The sequence below is a fragment of the Ascaphus truei genome, chromosome 8 (genome assembly GCF_040206685.1).
Source record: "Ascaphus truei isolate aAscTru1 chromosome 8, aAscTru1.hap1, whole genome shotgun sequence".
In the NCBI taxonomy this organism is placed as follows: domain Eukaryota; kingdom Metazoa; phylum Chordata; class Amphibia; order Anura; family Ascaphidae; genus Ascaphus; species Ascaphus truei.
In genome coordinates this window covers 103,077,046-103,095,371 of record NC_134490.1, presented here as the reverse complement: position 1 = coordinate 103,095,371, position 18,326 = coordinate 103,077,046, and the positions used below count along the sequence as shown (strand labels likewise).

At 45.3% G+C, this 18,326-nt stretch overlaps 2 protein-coding genes across 2 annotated transcripts in view; both read left to right on the top strand.

The window, feature by feature from the left end:
- Positions 1–18,326, top strand: part of JMJD1C (jumonji domain containing 1C) — a 1,023,975-nt gene that overhangs the window by 394,929 nt on the left and 610,720 nt on the right. The gene's annotated exons all lie outside the window — the stretch shown is intronic.
- LOC142502123 (disintegrin and metalloproteinase domain-containing protein 10-like) overlaps positions 1–18,326 on the top strand; it is a 440,300-nt gene that overhangs the window by 239,984 nt on the left and 181,990 nt on the right. The window contains exons 9-10 of the mRNA XM_075612980.1: positions 5,375–5,544; positions 7,913–8,084. Of these exons, the coding sequence (XP_075469095.1) occupies positions 5,375–5,544; positions 7,913–8,084 (342 nt within the window). The remainder of the gene's footprint in view (positions 1–5,374; positions 5,545–7,912; positions 8,085–18,326) is intronic.

Below are 18,326 nucleotides of genomic sequence, written 5' to 3'. Positions count from 1 at the left end.
AAACTCAGCCTCGTGAGGCACTGCCCCAGGTGCAACCCAATGGAGGAAAGCATCATGCACTTCTTCTGGAACTGCCCCTTTGCGCAGGCCTTGCTGCGTGCACTGGACACTGACTTAAAGGATTGTATACCGAGGAAGTGCGTCATGTACTACTCGGTGTTCCACGGACTTTTCACAGGAACACACACAGAGGACGCAATCGGTGTATAGTTACCTATTCTCTTGATGGAAGTAATATCTATTATAGCACATAAAATAGACTTCTTCAAATCAGGTCATTTATTGCACTTAATAGTTTTATATTTTATTATCCTTTTATATATATATATATATATATATATATATATATATATATATATATATATATACACACATTTATTCAAATTAAAGATTTGTTCACAGGTACTTATAAGTAGTTTTTTTGTGCAGTGTCAGCATGCTGTGCATCTTTGTAGAGTATAGTAATATTCTTTCTAGTATATTTTATTCTGTAATTCATTGTTTGTTCTGGATTTATAAAGTTTGTTTTGTTTTTATATTTATACACATGACTTCCACAGCCTGCCAGGAAGTAGCGCATGCTTGCGTTCCAGCCTAGGGTGGTGTCGCATGGCGGTGACGTCATCCCGGGCGCCAAATAATTCTGGCTGTCTTGGAATGTAGCACAGCGGCGCGACGGAACCCGGACGCGCGGGTATGACACGACACCGGTAGGATTTGGCGCGAATTGTGCATGTATAAAGATTGCAATGGTGTATTGTCCACATTTCACCTTGATAAAGTCCATACGGGATAAAATGCGTTGGTGCGTTAGTTCTTTCATCACCATTGTGGATTGATTAATTAAAAACCTTTTATTTTTTACCTGGAGTTGCCCTGATTTTATTTTTTCTCTATGGTGTTTTTCCTGTGCTCCTTCGCTTCACACACTCTGCTTGCTAATTCTTCTTCTAAATTGATTCCAAGGTATCTAATTGGGGCTTTGGTAACCTTCACTGGGATTTTGATTTCCTTGATTGATTCACCCGGCTTTAAAATGTATAGTAGTTCAGTTTTAGTGACGTTGACTTTGAAGCTGGCAAATGGGCCAAAATGTGCTCTTAAGTATTTTGTATTATGTCTTAAGTATTTTGTCTACTGATGTTTCTGGGTTAGACACGAACATGAGGATGTCGTCCACGAACATAGCTAACTTCAAGTTCAGTTTCCCCACATTGATTCATTCGAAGTCATTCATTTGCCCCAGGAAGTGGGCTAGCGGTTCTATGGACAAATTGAATAGCAAGGGGGATAAGGGGCAGCCCTGTCTAGTCCCCCTGTGTAATTAAAGGTTTCTGAAAGACACCCAGCTGCAATGGTTCTAGCCTTTGCTTTATTATATAGTATTCTTAGTACCATATTGAAGTTTCCTTTAAATCCAAACTTCTCCATAGTATAGTGGATATGATCCGATTGGATATTATCAAACGCTTTCGCCGCGTCTATGGCAACTAGTGCCGTGTTTTTTATCTTGTGAGTTTTAACCCATTGAATTACAGAGAACTTTTTTACTACTGTATTCTTTACAGCTGACCTACCTTTAATAAAGCCTGATTGGTCTGGGTGGATAATTGAGGGCAATATGTTGGCTAGCCTATCTGCCAATATTGTATTAAATATTTTGATATCCTGATTTATCAGGGAAATGGGTCTCTGATTCAGGTGTGTAACGAGTGCTCACCACAAACAGGATGGGACCACAAGGCTGAGGTGGGGATAGTGATATACACCGATCTGTAACCGCGTCCGGAGTGCAGAGTGAAGGTCGTGTAGCTGGGTCAGGGTAGGAGAGGTCAGAATGGTTGTTATACTCACTGTGGTCTGGGGTTGGAGAAGTCGGATGGTTGTTATGCGTAGCCGGGGTCCAGGAGTAGAGAAGGTGGGAGTCCAAATACAAGCCGAGGTCAGGGGTCAGAGAAGGCAGCGGTCTGGGTACAAACTGAGGTCAAGGTAACAGAAATCTAGGCAGAATGCAAGAGCAACAGCAGGGCAACAGGGCAGCAGGATGCTTGAGGCAAGCACTAGAAACATAAACAGAAGTTTATGCTCAGCCAATTTGCCAGAGGGCTGGTTGATCATATAAAGGGCAAAGGGCCAATGGGAAGGCTGCAGGCAGTGAGTCATCTCACATAAGGATGCAGCCACCAGTATCCGATCACTTGCCTGGGTAAAAACTAAGGCATCTCCCAGTAATTGCCTCAACATTTCTGTGAAATTCCTAATGGCCCATCAGATTAACACAGCAGGGATCCCTGCAGTCCCATTCAGTTTGAATGGGACTGCTAGGACCCCCTACTGTGTTAATCTGATAGGCCATTAGGGATCTCACAGAAATGTTGAGGCATGTTGAGGCATTTAATGTGAGATTGCCCCAGATTTTCCAAGGCAAGTGATCTAATACTGGTGACTGCATCTGTATTCTGTCAACTGGTAAACAGGGACGGAGTGCACCGCATGTGAGGAGTAGTTGCTGATAACATTAACCCCTCGAGTGCCAATGGTAATGCGACGCCGGTGTGAAGTGGAGATAAGAACGTCCTCCGTTGTCACGTGGCGCGGGGGCGGAACCTAGGTCCGGTCCCGGCAGGAGTACTGCAGTGCTTTCACGCAGCGCACACGCGAGGGGCATCACCCAATGCATCACAGAGCGCATCACGGGGCGGGACCGAGGTCCAATCCTCACAAGGTCTGAAAGGATCTTTCCCTGGTTTGTGAATAATTTTAATATGAGCCAGGTCGCTAGAGGGAAGGTCTCCCTGTCCCTCTAATATATTTTGGAAAGTTTTCTGTAAGGGGGTATTGACCTTATCTTGTAGTATCTTGAAGTATTACCCTGTTATCCCATCTGGGCCTGGGGCCTTAAAACTTTTTAGGTTTCATATTGTGTCTTTCAGTTCCTTCGGGGTAATTGGGGAGTTAATGCTTTCTAGTTGTTCCTCAGTGATTTTTGGTAACTTAATTTTTTTAAAGAAGTGTTCCCTTTCTGTATCAATGTCAGCTTTCTCATAAAGTTTTTGTTAGTATGTCTTAAAGATACTACAGATGTGTTCTGGTTCCGTTATTAGGCCTCCTTTGTCTTTCATTTTGGTAATTGGTCTAATGTTAGACAAATATAATTTGAATATACTTTCGATATCTCCCAGCCGGGAACCTCAGGTGTGCTCCTTTTTCAGCACATGCATGTATCACTCATTTATTTAGAGGGACGTTTTAGGGGATATATATATTGTAATGCCCACACCACGTTGTAGCATTTTTTTGTCCCAGATTAAGGCAGAAACTTAGTATTTCTCTAGATGGGGTTTATTTACAGTGATACATAATATACTAACAGGCCCACTTTCCCTTTAAATCAAACCGAAATCATAAAATTAACTCCTACTCTTCTTAGGAGACTAACTACACATAAAGCTTTAACTCTTACTACCTGGATGGACAGCTAAGAAGATTAACACCCCAAACAGGTACTATAATGACTGAACATTTAAAGTCTCTGTACACAGCAATAAAGGATTTTGCTTATCTGTTAGTCCAGGGTTTGGAGCAGACATCCCAGCTTCAGCACGGTCTCGCATCCTTCCTTCCTAGGGGAGCTCGGCCCCATGGGAGCTCAAAGAATCTCTCCCCTGTAAGTCTAATATTAAAGATAGGACATCCCAGCTTCAGCACGGTCTCTCATCCTTCCTTGTTCTTCCTGGGATTAACAACCCAGGCAGTCCCAGCAGGATCCGTGACCACCATCCAGCGGTCCTAGGGGGCTGTGCCAGCTTTCCTTACTGGGGAGAACTTTTCTCTTTCCCCTTCTCTCCGGGACAGCAGTCAGTCTCTCAGCATGGCAGCTTTCAGTCTGTCTTTTAAAACACTTCCTTGTTCAGTCTGCTCAATTAGGCAGCAGCTGCTGCTGGGTTCTCTAGGGTGATTAACTCTCTGTGTGTTGGAAAGTCCCATGGCTGCCTAATTCCAGTACCCAGAGGACAGTGATGGTATCACTATATCAAAAACATATATAATCACAGCGATAATGATAAGTGATGGATCAAAGTAATTAATAACTAAATGTATGAGGAGAGTAGCTAGTACTCAATGGCACATAGCAAATGCATTACAAAACAAACAACATATATGACAAAGAAAGAGAAACTAGGAGAGGGAAAAGAAAACACAGGGAAAAAAACTTAAGGAAAGGGAAACCAAAAGATAAAATAACCTTGATTGAAAATAATATGAAACACTGGAACACCCGGACAGCTATCTGCAGGAGCAACCACCTTCCTCAATACTTTTATAAAACAAAGAGGGACAGCGCAGGCTCCATAGTGTAAATAGTAAAAGGTTTAAATCAGTTCACTCACAGCAATAAGGTAGGATGTGTGCATTGGACATAAAGCCAGGCTTCAAACACTTGACACCCTACCTTATCTACAGTAAATATCTGTTGTTTTTTTTTTTTTTCCTCTCTCTACCCTGTTTTAGCCATTGAATCCTTTGTATATCAGTATTGCTTGACCTAAAGAAGAGAGGAGAACTCTCGAAAGCTTATCCTATGACATAAATTGTTAGTCCAATAAAATAGGTATCACCTAATACTGAAGAACTCATTTATTCTGCACTATATATATATATATATATATATATATATATATATATATATATATATATATATATATATATATATAAACACAACACATCTGGCAACACTTATTCAAATTGAAAGATCTCTCTTTCTCATATCTGTATTGTATTCAATGATGGAATTGAATGAATCTGTCCGGATTTTTTAGTATCCAATTCGCAGACGGATTTTAGTGAGCAGGACAAATGTTGTCAAAATGATCGGTGCAAATCCTGGAAATGGATTTGGACTGTTCCGTTCATCCCTACTTCTAAACGTGGATCTAATTCAATAAAAATTGAAGTCTCTGGGGACTGTCACCTACATAGGATGATATCTTATGTCCTCTCTTAGATTTTCTTTTCTTTACATATAAGTTTTCCTATCTTTTCTTTTCATTTTTTATTTTATTTTTATTTCAACGATGTCGATGGTTTTGACCTCTGTTTATATGAAACTAATGGCTGAACTGGTTTTATGTATTTTATCATCCTGTATAGAATTGGTTACTCCTTGTTTTTTATGTTAAAAAAAAGAAAAAAAAATATCTGTTGAATAAAATGTCTGCGATCACAAAGATGTGCAACTACGCACATGCACCATACTTTATTACGCAAACACTAGTATATGAACATGCGATACACTAGCATCAAATACCTGGATACTAATATATCAAATATATGTGTGTATAAATCCATGTTCTTTATCCATGTTGTATTTCAGGGAATTCTGGAGGGATATGTTCAAAAATGTCAACGTTTCAAGAAGGGCTTGACACAGAGTTATCACTGAATACCGGGATAGTAACAATACAAAAGTATGGACAATATTTACCCCCAAGACTTATCCATATTACTTTGGGACATGAATTTGGTCACAGCTTGGGAGCTCCGGTGAGTGTTTAGTAGAAAGTTGATAATAGCTATGAGTTAATAGGTTATTTCCAACAATAAAACTCGATGATAATGTAATTTGTGCACAAAATAAGAAACCGTTATGTTTTTAACTTGTAGAAAAGCTTCTAAATTATCATAGAAACAGAGAATATGCCAGCAGATATGAACCACTTGGCCCACCTGCTGTGCCTATGAATTAAGGCTTATTCTAAAAATATCAGATTTGAAACAAAATCAGGGAGCAATGTAGACACCATGTGACACCAGAAGTGGATATCCATGCGAAAAGAGACCTTTGTTTTTTTTTTTGCAAATTAACTGAATTACTGTAAGAAGAAGCGCTTATTCCCAATTATGTGGAATAATATTATGTCACGTGTATTACTGCTGTGAAGTGCCACCGATGTATCCTTGTGGTTGGTCTCGCTACCATGAAATTCGCTACGCACCGTCTGAGCTCCCGTGTGCTCGTAGTGTCCTTAAAGAGACTAATGGCACATCAGGATTAACACAGGATTAACACAGCAGGGGTCCTTGCTTCTGAGTGGGACTCCCACTGTGGTGAATCCTACAGGGCCGGACCAGTCTGTAAAAGACTCGCAGTAAGAGTAGACTGAATCAGTCACTCTATCTGCGTGCCTCTAACAGGCGATCATGCAGCTTTTATTTTATTAGCACAGTATTGAAGTAGCGGCTCTCCGGAGCTGAACCACATTATTTTCAGCCCTAGGAACCCCTGCTTCCCGAGCTAAACGCCCCAGTATGCGGTGCCAATATCTCACTGTATTGTTTAAACGTCCAGCGTCACATGACCGGGACATTTAAACAATGCAGAGAGGTACCGGGGCCTGTAAATCAGGAAGCAAGGGTCCCTGGGGCTGAAATTAATGTGGTTCAAATACGGAGACCCCTTGCTTCAATACTGGGTTATTAAAATATAATCAGCTTCATTAACCCGAGTACCTGGTTTATTGGAGGTAGAGATGGTGGGTAGTTTCTCCAAAGTGGGTCGTTAGGCCTACAAGGAAGGTTGTGGAGGGGGGTGGGTTAACAACTTTCTTACCTTAGCGGTAGTAACCGCTATGGCAATGAAGGGGTTAACCACTCCCACTACCTTCTCGAGAGGCCTAACCACCCACCCCGGGCAACTACCTCCTTCACCCACCCCCTCCACTCCCAATAGACATTAAGATATAACAACCTACTACCCATCCACTCTACCCCCAACAATCCCCCCCCCCGCAACACATAGTGTAATAATGGGCAAAATCTCTTTATCCATAGTGCATTTGCCCAATAAAAATAAAACATTACCCAGACAGCATATAGTAAATAAAAGCTGTGTTTACCCCGGCCACAATGAAGGCCATCCTCATCCTCATCCTCCTCGTCTTCAGTCGGCACCGACAGTAAAATTAAAAAAAAACATACTACTGGCCGGTAAGCACTTAATGACCATGGTGGTTATTAACCATTATGATCATTACGGGGTTAACGCCCCTCCCGCTACCCACCCGGCAGGCCTAGTCACCCTCCCTGGGGCAACTACCCCACCCTCTCTACCCATTGATTGTCACAGTGGTAAAAACATGCCCACAATATGGGCATGAATTTCCACAATGGCAATGAATGGGCAACCTAAAAATTTGAAAGATCCACAAAATAAAATACATTACATTTACATTTAAAAAAAGTTACCAATAAAGCCATTGATTATCACATTGGTAAACTATGCCCACAATATGAGCATGGACTGCCGAAATGGCAATGAATGGGCCACCTAAAAAGTAAAAACGGCCACAAAATAAAATACATTCAATATATTTAATAAAATACAATACATTCAATTAAATAAAAAACAAACCTTTGCCAAAAAATGCATTGATTGTCAATGTGCTTATCTATGCCTGAAAGGGCATAGATAAACACATCGCCAGTCAATGGGCATCCTAAAAAAAGGATTGCCCTGTAAGGCAAAGATGTATAGGGCAAACCAGTACATCTATCCAGATGGATAAGGGCAATGGCTGGGGCCCTTTATTACAAGAGCCTCATTTTCCATTACAGTCTATAGCATAAAACTTTTCAGGATACACGAAAGGACCTCAAAAAGTACATCTTGAAGGAGAAAAGGAGAGAAGATAGGATAGAAACTTTTAAATACTGTATATAAATTTCTTAGTTAACCAATTACTACACACTTTGTAATAAAGGTTCACTCACTGAGGAGACAGCCGTAGAACTTTGTTTAAACTCTTTAGACTCTGACTTTGTGCCACACGAGGAGTAGACTCAAGACCTACGCCAGATTATTTTACATATTAACATAATACTAATGTTCTAATCTGTTTCATGTCCTTCTCAGCATGATGAAAGTGAAGAATGTGCACATTTCAACATTAGTAACAAGCATGGAAATTATTTGATGTTCCCGTATGCGGTGGATGGAAATCAGTATAATAATAATAAGTTCTCTCCCTGCTCATTGCATTACATTGGAAAAATCCTACAGGCAAAAAAAGATCTATGCTTTGTTGGTAAGTACAGTATAAGGAAGGAATTCAATTGGTAGTTTAGCGTTAATGGCGTTATTTTAGAAAACGGTTAAGAACTTTAAGCCAACTACTGAACTAATGTAACTGTTAAAATTATTATCATTCATACACAAGTTACCAACATATTATTCAGCAAAGTTCAAAGTGACGCTTTATCAAATACCACGGGAAACGCATCAGAGTGTTCTTTTTGGCTGTTATTATGCCCTAAAATACATTTTTGCACCTAGGATATTTTGTGGTTTGCAGTTTGTGGTTTCCAATCTTCAGCAGCAGCAGCAGATGCACCGCCGTTTTCCCTGTACTCTCTTCAATAATAAAATAGGGAACTGTATGGATCATGAGAAGGTTATTTGGTGGCAAGTACTGAAGTCCAGAAATGGGTTTAGTACCATGAACATGGAGATAAAACTTATTTTTAACCTGCATCTCAATGTTTCAAAGTGTTTTGTGGTACTCACTGCTATGCCATGGCATCTTTTGGGGATGCTAAAAGAGAATGACATGACCCAAGTTATTGAGGAACCAACCAAGAGAGGAGCGTTACTAGATTTGGCCATATCAAACAATCTAGAAGTAATAACAAATATTCAAGTTCAGGAACATTTGGGAAACAGTGGTATCATTGGAAATAAACGATCAAAAAACATATGGGTTCAAAAAAGACTTTACATTTGAGAAAGTCAAATTTTAATAAATTGAGAAATAATCTACAAGGAATAAATTGGAATTTGTTTTATATTGTATTGTAGGTCTTTATTTATATAGCGCCATTAATGTACATAGCGCTTCACAGTAGTAATACACGTGGTAATCAAATAAATAACAGATAATATAAATAACAGGTCATGGGAATAAGTGCTTCAGACATAAAAGTAACATTAAGGAAAAGGAGTCCCTGCTCCGAGGAGCTTACAGTCTAATTGGTGAGGAGAACATACAGAGACAGTAGGAGAGAATTCTGGTAAGTGCGTCTGCAGGGGGCCAAGCTTTATGTATCATGTGTCCAGTATAATCCATAGTGCTATTCATATGCTTCTTTAAGCAAGTGTGTCTTAAGGTGGGTCTTAAAGGTGGATAGAGAGGTTGCTAATCGAGTATTGAGGGGAAGGGCATTCCAGAGGTGTGGGGCAGAATGTGAGAAAGGTTTAAGGCAGGAGAGGGCTTTAGATACAAAGGGGGTAGAAAGAAGACATCCTTGAGAAGAACGCAAGAGTCGGGATGGTGCATAACGAGAAATTAGGGCCTAGATGTAAGGAGGGGCAGAAGAGTGTAAAGCTTTAAATGTGAGGAGGAGAATTGAGTGTGTAATGCGGGATTTGATCGGAAGCCAGGAGAGGGATTTCAGGAGGGGAGACACGGATACAGATTTAGGAAAGAGTAGAGTGATTCTGGCAGCAGCGTTTAGGATAGATTGTAGAGGAGATAGGTGAGAGGCAGGAAGGCTGGACAGCAGGAGGTTACAGTAATCAAGATGGGAGTGAATGGGGGCCTGAGTCAGAGTTTTAGCAGTCGAGCAACAGAAACGGGCGTATCTTTGTGATATTGCAGAGGAAAAAGCGACAGGTTTTAGAAACGTTCTGAATGTGAGAGGAGAATGTGAGAGATGAGTCGAGTGTGACCCCTAAGCAGCGTGCTTGGGCTACTGGGTGAATGATCGTAGTTCCAACAGTAATGTGGAAGGAGGTAGTAGGGCCAGGTTTGGGAGGAAGTATGAGGAACTCTGTTTTTGCCATGTTGAGTTTAAGGCGGTGGAGGGCCATCCAGGATGATATAGCAGAGAGACATTCAGAAACTTTGGTTTGTACAGCAGGTGTAAGGTCGTTGTTGAAAAGTACGTTTGTGTGTCGTCAGCATAGAGGTGATATTTAAACCCAAAAGATGTTATTAGGTCACCTAGAGAGAGTGTGTACAGAGAAAAGAGAAGAGGTCCCAGGACAGAGCCCAGGGGTACCCCCACAGAGAGATCAATAGAGGAGGAGGTGTTAGCAGAAGAGACACAAAGTACGATGGGAGAGGTAAGAGGAGATCCAGGATAGAGCTTTGTTACGAATACAAGAGTATGGAGAATGTGAAGGAGAAGAGGGTGGTCCACGGTGTCAAATGCTGCAGAGAGGTCGAGTAATATGAGCAGAGTGTAATGACCTCTATCTTTGGCACCATGGAGGTCATCCCTTATTTTAGTGAGGGCTGTTTCCGTGGAGTGAGCAGTGCGGAAGTCAGATTGTAGAAGATCTAGGAGAGAATCGGTGTTGAAAAAATGGAGCAAGCGAGAGAATACAAGACTTTCACAGAGTTTGGAGGCAGGAGGGAGACAGGTGGATAGTTAGAAAGACAGGTAGGGCCAAGCTTGCTGTTTTTGAGTAATGGTATAACTGTTGCATGTTTGAAGGAGGATGGGAAGGTAGCAGAGTAGAGGGAGGAGTTAAAAATGTGTGTGAGGGTAGGGATTATAGTAGGACCAAGAGGTTTTAGGAGATGGCAGAGAATGGGGTCAAGAGAGTAGAGCGGGAAGAGGAGATCAAGAGTGACACATCCTCCTCTGAGACAGTGGAAAAAGAGTCAAGGAATGCAGGAGGAGAGTTAGGAAGAAGTGTAGGATGGGAGGAAGAAACAGAGGGGATGTTCTGATGTATGAATTCCACCTTTTCTTTAAAATAGTCAGCAAAGTCCTGGGCGGAGATGGAGGAAGAAGAGGCAGCTGAGGGTGGTTTGAGTAGAGCGTCAAAGACAGAGAAGAGTCGGCGTGGGATAGACATGTGTATGTTGATTAGTGAAGAAAAGTAGGCTTGTTTAGCTTGAGAGGGCAGAGTTGAAACAGGATAGCATAAATTTGTAGTGAAGAAAGTCTGTGAGTATGAAATTTCCTCCATGTGACGATCCAGGGGATTCCTTCCCCTCCTGCCTCTCCCACTGTCCCATCTCCTACCAATCCTTCTACCCTTTCCCACTCCTGTCCCGCTCCATCTACCTCTCTCCCCCTACCTCAGCGCTTGCCCCGCAGACCTCGCACACCCGCGCGGTCCCCGACCTCCTGCAGTGACACTCCTCACTCCCAGACACCCGTTATGCCCGCGGTCTCTGCCTTACCGTCCGCTCCTCTGCCTCCTCCCAGCCTGTGCACGCACCCCCGCAGCTCACGGAGGGCGCGCGTACACGCTCCGCCTCTGTTCTCTGTCCTCCTTCCACTTCCTCCACCCGGTCCCTGCGGGCCATCTCCCTCTCGCAGCCTGTGTGTGCGCACCCTCAACTACAGAGGGCTTGCGCACATGCTCCTCTTCTCTGGTCTGCCACGATCCTGACTCCTCCTCCCAATCTGAAACCCAGTGACTTGGAACGGCACTATAACAACAATTATGTGAGGATAAATTATAAGGTGTTGCCGAAATATTCTCAACCTTCCAGGGAATATGCACTGATTCCCTTACAAGTAGTTAGGATCCAGGGCAGGAAGGGAGCGATGTCATCAGGAACACCCAGAAAAAAGAACATAGAATATCATAGTGCAGTGGGTTAACTAAAACGTGATTTACAATAAGATATCTTGGCTCTTATAGATGACCTACTTACAACAAGTAAGATAAAAAACAGCAAGTGGTTTAAAGGTGGTTCTTGGAGACTTCAACTTGCAGTGGCAGGTGGGTATGGCCGCAGCATACAACAGTAAACACTGATATCAGGTTGGATGGTATATTCACGAAGACCTCAACTTCCAGTCAGATACACGCAATCATGCAGGAATAGAGGGAAACCATAGTGTTGACCAGATAACACCAGGCTTTATAAATAAAAGGTATAAAACATGTACTCACAATGTGATATACGGACATAATCACATAAGGTTTTACTTGAGTGTTACGCCGATGCTCACCACAAACCGGGACCGGACCGCAGGGCTGAGGTGGGGTTATATAATCACCGACCTTAGTCCACGCAGACTGATCCGGAGTGCGCAGTTCGTAGTCGTACATCGCAGAGTCAGGATTGGAGAAGGCAGCATCGTCGTTAATGAAGCAGGAGTTCGGCAACAGGAAATCAGGAGTGCCCCGCTTCAGCTTAGGAGCGTGAGCGCGGGGGTGGCTTCTGCGCGAGGAGCGGCCTCGGCCCATGACGCCGATCTCAGCAGGAGGAGACAGCAGGCTGGCCGAAGTTCACCGCAGGGCAGCGTCGGGAAGAACCAACGCTTCAGCGCAGAAGTCCAAGGCAGGCCACTGCAAGAGGATCGCAGCAGGCCGCAGGAAAGGAAGGGTAGCCACTGCTAGGAGGGAATGCAGCAGTTACCAGTGCTGGCATCAACGCTTCAGCACAGGCGTCCAGGGTAGGCCACTGCAGGAGAATAGCAGCAGGCCGCAGGACAGGAAGGGTAGCCACTGCTAGGAGGGAATGCAGCAGTTACCAGTGCTGGCATCAACGCTTCAGCACAGGCGTCCAGGGTAGGCCACTGCAGGAGAATAGCAGCAGGCCGCAGGACAGGAAGGGTAGCCACTGCTAGGAGGGAATGCAGCAGTTACCAGTGCTGGCATCAACGCTTCAGCACAGACGTCCAGGGTAGGCCACTGCAAGGAGATAGCAGCAGGCCAGTGCTGGCAACAATGCTTCAGCACAGACGTCCAGGACCAGGCCTCTGGATACTCAGGAACTTGGAAGGTAAGAACACTAGGAGAGAGGCCTGGGGTGGTTTGTGGCAGAGTCAGTAACATAGAGAAATGAATAGTTATGCTCGGCGCTGGTTCAGAGCCAACGCCTAGAATATAAAGGGCGGAGATCCAATCACAGGAGGAGGGTGTGTGAGAATTCGTCCAATGAAGTAGCACAGGGCAGAAGCTGCAATGAGAGGCAGCACCTGTGCCATAGATTGCCAGAGGAAGCTTGCAACTGCACAGGTCTGCACGGCTATAGTCAAAGCCAGTAGTGGATTCCTTACATTGAGGCAGTTGGTATGGTAAATCGGCAGATGGAAACTCCAGTCCCTTCAGTATCCCTCCTCGAGGGTGCCCCCTCGTCCGGTCGCGGATGGAGAGCGTCTGTCGTCACGTCCGGGCCTTGTGGTGACGACTTCCGGTTGGAGCGGATAGGTGAAGGGATGATGGGATCGCCGCACCGACACTGTGCCTTCGGGGATGGAACAGCTAGCCAGACTGCGGTTCAGCTGTGCTGCTACTCTGCTAACTCGGCTCAACGCGTTTCGCTGTGTACCACAGCTTCCTCAGGAGAAATCCCCACAGGTCACTCCCCTGACTGCCCCTTCTGTCTCCTCCTCTCATCTCCCTGACCTATCCCTGTTGTCTCCCACTTCTCTCTGCTCCTCCCCTCTCTCCTATTGGTGTGTCTCCCTTTATAATTCCTGTTTGTCCACTTCTTCCTCGTCTGCATAGTTCCTGTTTCCCTGTGTGCTGACCTATGCTGTGCTCCCTCTGTGTCCCTGATGCATCCTGCTCCTGTGTTTACCTTGGATTTCCCTGGCTTTGACCTCTGCTTTTCCTGGACTACCCTGCTCTCTTTACCCCTTTGAACCTTGCTATGCTCTCGACCACGCTGCTCTCTGGAACCCTTGGACTTGGCTTTGTACCCCAACGACTCTACTCTCTGGACCCCTTGGACATTGGCACACGGACACGATTATCCCTACGCTTACTCCTACGAACGTTGCAAGTATCGCTAACCACTCTTTCTACAGGCCCAGCAATGCTATACCACACTTCGGGCTTGCTCCCACTGCTGTGGGTGCTGTGGGTGTGTGGTGTAATACCATTCCCACCTCAGTACTGGGGTCTTGCCAGGTCTGCGGGCATACAGGCGTGACATTATGCAGAGCCCAACAAACGCAGACTCCCCTGAGGTGGGTACCGGTATCGCCATAGAAATTTCCTTAGAGGCTTTGCAATTTGTTAGTTCTCAATTCTCTATGGTCTCCCAGCAATTGGCCAAGTTCTCTCCTCAGGAGACCCCCATGGCTCGCACGCCACCTTTGGCCACCTCCTACGCCAATTCTGGGCCCCGGATTCCTTCTCCGAATCGCTACGATGGGGACCCCCTCGCCTGCCGCGGTTTCTTAAACCAATGTGAGGTGCAGTTTGAGATGTCCCCCTCCCTGTTTCCTACTGGCCACGCTAAAGTAGCATATATCTACGCCTTGCTCACCGGAGACGCTCTCGTCTGGGACTCCCCACTATGGGAGCGCAAAAGTGAAGTAACGCAAGACTACTCTCTATTTAGACGCGAGTTTCAACTTGTGTTTGATACTCCTGCACGGCGTGAGACAGCCGCCTTCTCTCTTTTTCACATTTCTCAGGCCCGAAGATCTGCTGCCAAATACACCATCGAGTTCCGCACGCTGCCTCTGAAGTCCTATGGAATGATGAGGCACTCGCCGCCGCTTACTGGCATGGACTCTCTGATACGTTGAAAGACGACCTAGCGACGCATGCCCGGCCTTCCTCCCTGGAAGAATTGATTACCCTGAGTGTACGCATGGATCAACGTACTCAGGAGCGACGGCACGAAAGGCACTGTTCTCGTTCTCCTTCTGTTGTTTCTCACAGTTCGCCTACAACACCTCTCCTGGCACTGGAGCCTGCGGAACCGATGCAGGTCGGCAGTCAGCAACTTTGGGCCACGGAAAGAGCGCGGCGTCGCCTGAATAGACTTTGCTTCTACTGTGCCTCTCCGGAACATCGTCTCCAGAATTGTCCCCTGAAGCCGGGAAACGGGCACACCCAGTAAAAGTAGAGGGGCTTCTACTGGGTACTGTCTCTCCTTGCCCTCTTCTTCCAAAGCTCTCCAAAAGAAGTTAATGCATCCTGCCACGTTGGAGGGTCCGAACCTTTGTCTGAAGGTGGAAGTTTTCGTCGACTCGGGATCGGGTGGTAACTTCCTGGACCAGAAGTCCGCGTCGGAGAACCAAATTCCCATGGTCAGAAGGAAGACCCCCATTGGCCTCGAGGCCATACGGTCGACCACTCCAGCCTGATGGTCATAAGGAGGTAATCATCTTCGATGTTCTTCAGTCTCCTACTGTGCAAATTATTTTAGGATTGCCTTGGCTTCAACTCCACAATCCGCATATTGACTGGATCGGTATTCGGCCTCTCCAATGGCCTTCGTCCGCAGATGCCACTCCTGTGAAGTGTCCTGTTTCGGTGCTGGCTGGTCTGGATTCCGTTTCTTCCAATCTATTGACCCTGCCTACCGTGTATCATGAATATCTGGATGTGTTCAACAAGGTACAAGCGGAGATTCTCCCTCCACATCGTCCCTACGATTGTCCTATCGATCTCATTCCCGGGACCGTCCTGCCGAAGTCTAAATCTTATCCACTCTCCGTCCCGGAGACCGAGGCCATGACGTCCTATATTCAGGAAAACTTGGAGAAGGGATTCATCCGCAACTCTACCTCCCCTGCCGGGGCCGGCTTCTTCTTTGTGAAGAAGAAGGATGGATCGCTTAGACCGTGCATTGACTTCCGCAGACTCAATAAGATCATGGTGAAGAATCGCTATCCCCTGCCGCTTATCTCTAAACTGTTCGATCGTCTCCAGGGGGCCTCTATCTTCTCAAAGTTCGACCTAAGAGGTGCCTATAATCTCCTTCGCATAAGGGAGGGGGACGAGTGGAAGACCGTATTTAACACACGTTCTGGACATTATGAATATCTTGTTATGCCCTTTGGTTTATGTAACGCTCCTGTCGTTTTTCAAGAGTTCATGAACGACATCTTCCGCGATGTACTGGAAACATTTGTTATAGTCTACCTAGACGACATTCTAATTTTTTCTAAAAATCTGGAGGAACGCATTCAACATACCATACTGGTGCTTTCTAGACTCCGTTCTAATCACTTATATGCTAAGATGGAGAAGTGTTTGTTCCACCAGTCCTCTACTGCCTTCCTAGGCTATATCATCTCCAGCCAAGGCTTCTCCATGGATCCAGAGAAACTGAAAGCTGTTCTCGATTGGCCGCTGCCTAATTCACTCAAGGCTGTGCAGCGTTTTCTCGGCTTTGCCAATTATTACAGGAAATTCATTAAAAAAAATAATTCTATTGCTCTTCCCATCACCGCACTGACCAAGAAGGGCGCTGATATTGCTTCCTGGTCTCCTGAGGCTATTCGTGCTTTTGAGGTTCTTAAGAAGGCTTTCGTTTCTGCACCCATCCTTCATCATCTGGATACCTCCCTCCCCTTCACTTTGGAGGTCGACGCCTCGGACGTAGGAGCCGGCGCAGGCCTTTCCCAGAGAACTTCTCCCCAAGAGAAACTTCACCCCTGTGGTTTTTTTCACGGAAATTTTCATCTGCCGAAAGGAATTATGATGTTGGTAAATGTGAACTTCTGGCCATAAAACTGGCTCTTCAAGAATGGAGACACCTCTTTGAGGGGTCCAAAGAACCAGTTGCTATTCTCACTGACCACAAAAAATTGTTATATATTGAGGGGGCCCGTCGGTTGGGGTCTCGCCAGGCTCGCTGGTCACTCTTCTTTTCCCGCTTTAATTACACCATCTCATATATTCCTGGTACCAAAAATGTCAAAGCGGACGCTCTCTCTCGTCAGTATGCCACCGAAACCGAGACTAACGAAACCACGGAGCCTATTCTCACTGCCAAATGCATAATTTCTGCTTACAACTTCGATGTGTTGGATGAGATCAACAAGGCTCAAGCCCACTTTCCCAGCAGGTTCAGGGTACCAGAAGGACGCCTATACACAGCTCCACGCTTTCGCCATAAAGTGTTACTTTGGGGTCATTCTTCTAGAGCAGTCGGTCATCCAGGCTTCAAAAGGACAGCAGATCTAATTAAACTGACTTTTTGGTGGCCTAAAATGATCCAAGACATTCTCAACTTTACCACCGCCTGTCCTGTATGTGCCCAGAGTAAGACACTTCATCACAAACCTTCTGGACTTCTCATACCTCTTTCCATTCCGGAACAACCCTGGAAACACATTTCAATGGATTTCATTGTTGAACTGCCCTTTTCTAAAGGGATGAACACCATTTTGGTCGTAGTAGACAGGTTCCCCTCAAGGGTCTTCCCAACTCTGCCACATTGGCGGATGTCTTCTCTAAAGAAATTTTTAGGTTACATGGCATTCCCATTTTTATTGTCTCTGACCTTGGATCACAGTTCATCTCGAAATTCTGGCGGGCATTTTCCCAAAGACTCGGTATCTTATTTGTTTTCTTCTGTATACCATCCTCAAACCAATGACCAAACAGAGAGGATGAACCAAACCCTGGAACAATATCTACGATGTTTCATATCAGACTCACAAGACAACTGGGTTGATCTTTTGCCATGGGCCGAATTCACTAGAAAATCTCTTAGAAACGAGTCTACTCAGGAGTCCCCCTTTTTTATTAACTTCGGTTTCCATCCCAGTAGCCTTCCTCTTTCGCCCTCCCCTTTGGGCATTCCTGCGGCCGACTCTCACGTTGTCAATCTTCAAGAATCTTGGAAAAGGATCCTCAAGTTGTTACAATCGGCGGTGGCCAAGCAAAAAACCAAGGCAGACCGTCATCGTCAACCTGGGCCTTCTTTCAAACCTGGCGACTGGGTGTGGTTATCATCAAAAAATATCAGGCTGAAAACACCTTCGCCCAAACTATCTCCTAGGTTCCTAGGTCCATTTAAAATATTGGAGAAGATTAACCCTGTGGCTTACCGCCTCGACCTACCTCCTACCATGAAGATTCCTTCAGTGTTCCATGCTTCCCTTCTCAAACTCTTCATACCCAGCCCTTATTTCCCTGTCCCCTCTCGGAAACCCAATCCTGTCTCCACCCTTGGACAACAGGAGTATGAGGTCCAATCACTTATTGATTCTCGCTGGTCCAAAAATAGGCTACAATTCCTGGTGCACTGGAAAGGGTACGGTCCGGAAGAACGTTCGTGGGTACCAGCACGGCATATCCATGCCCCAAGGTTTCTCCTCCAGTTCCACCAGAAGTTCCCTCTCAAGCCCTGGTTGGATCGCTCAGAGATCTATCCTCAAGGGGGGGATACTGTGACGATCCAGGGGATTCCTTCCCCTTCTGCCTCTCCCACTGTCCAATCTCCTACCAATCCTTCTACCCTTTCCCACTCCTGTCCCGCTCCATCTACCCCTCTCCCCCTACCTCAGCGCTTGCCCCGAAGACCTCGCTCACCCGCGCGGTCCCCGACCTCCTGCAGTGACACTCCTCACTCCCAGACACCCGTTATGCCCACGGTCTCTGCCTT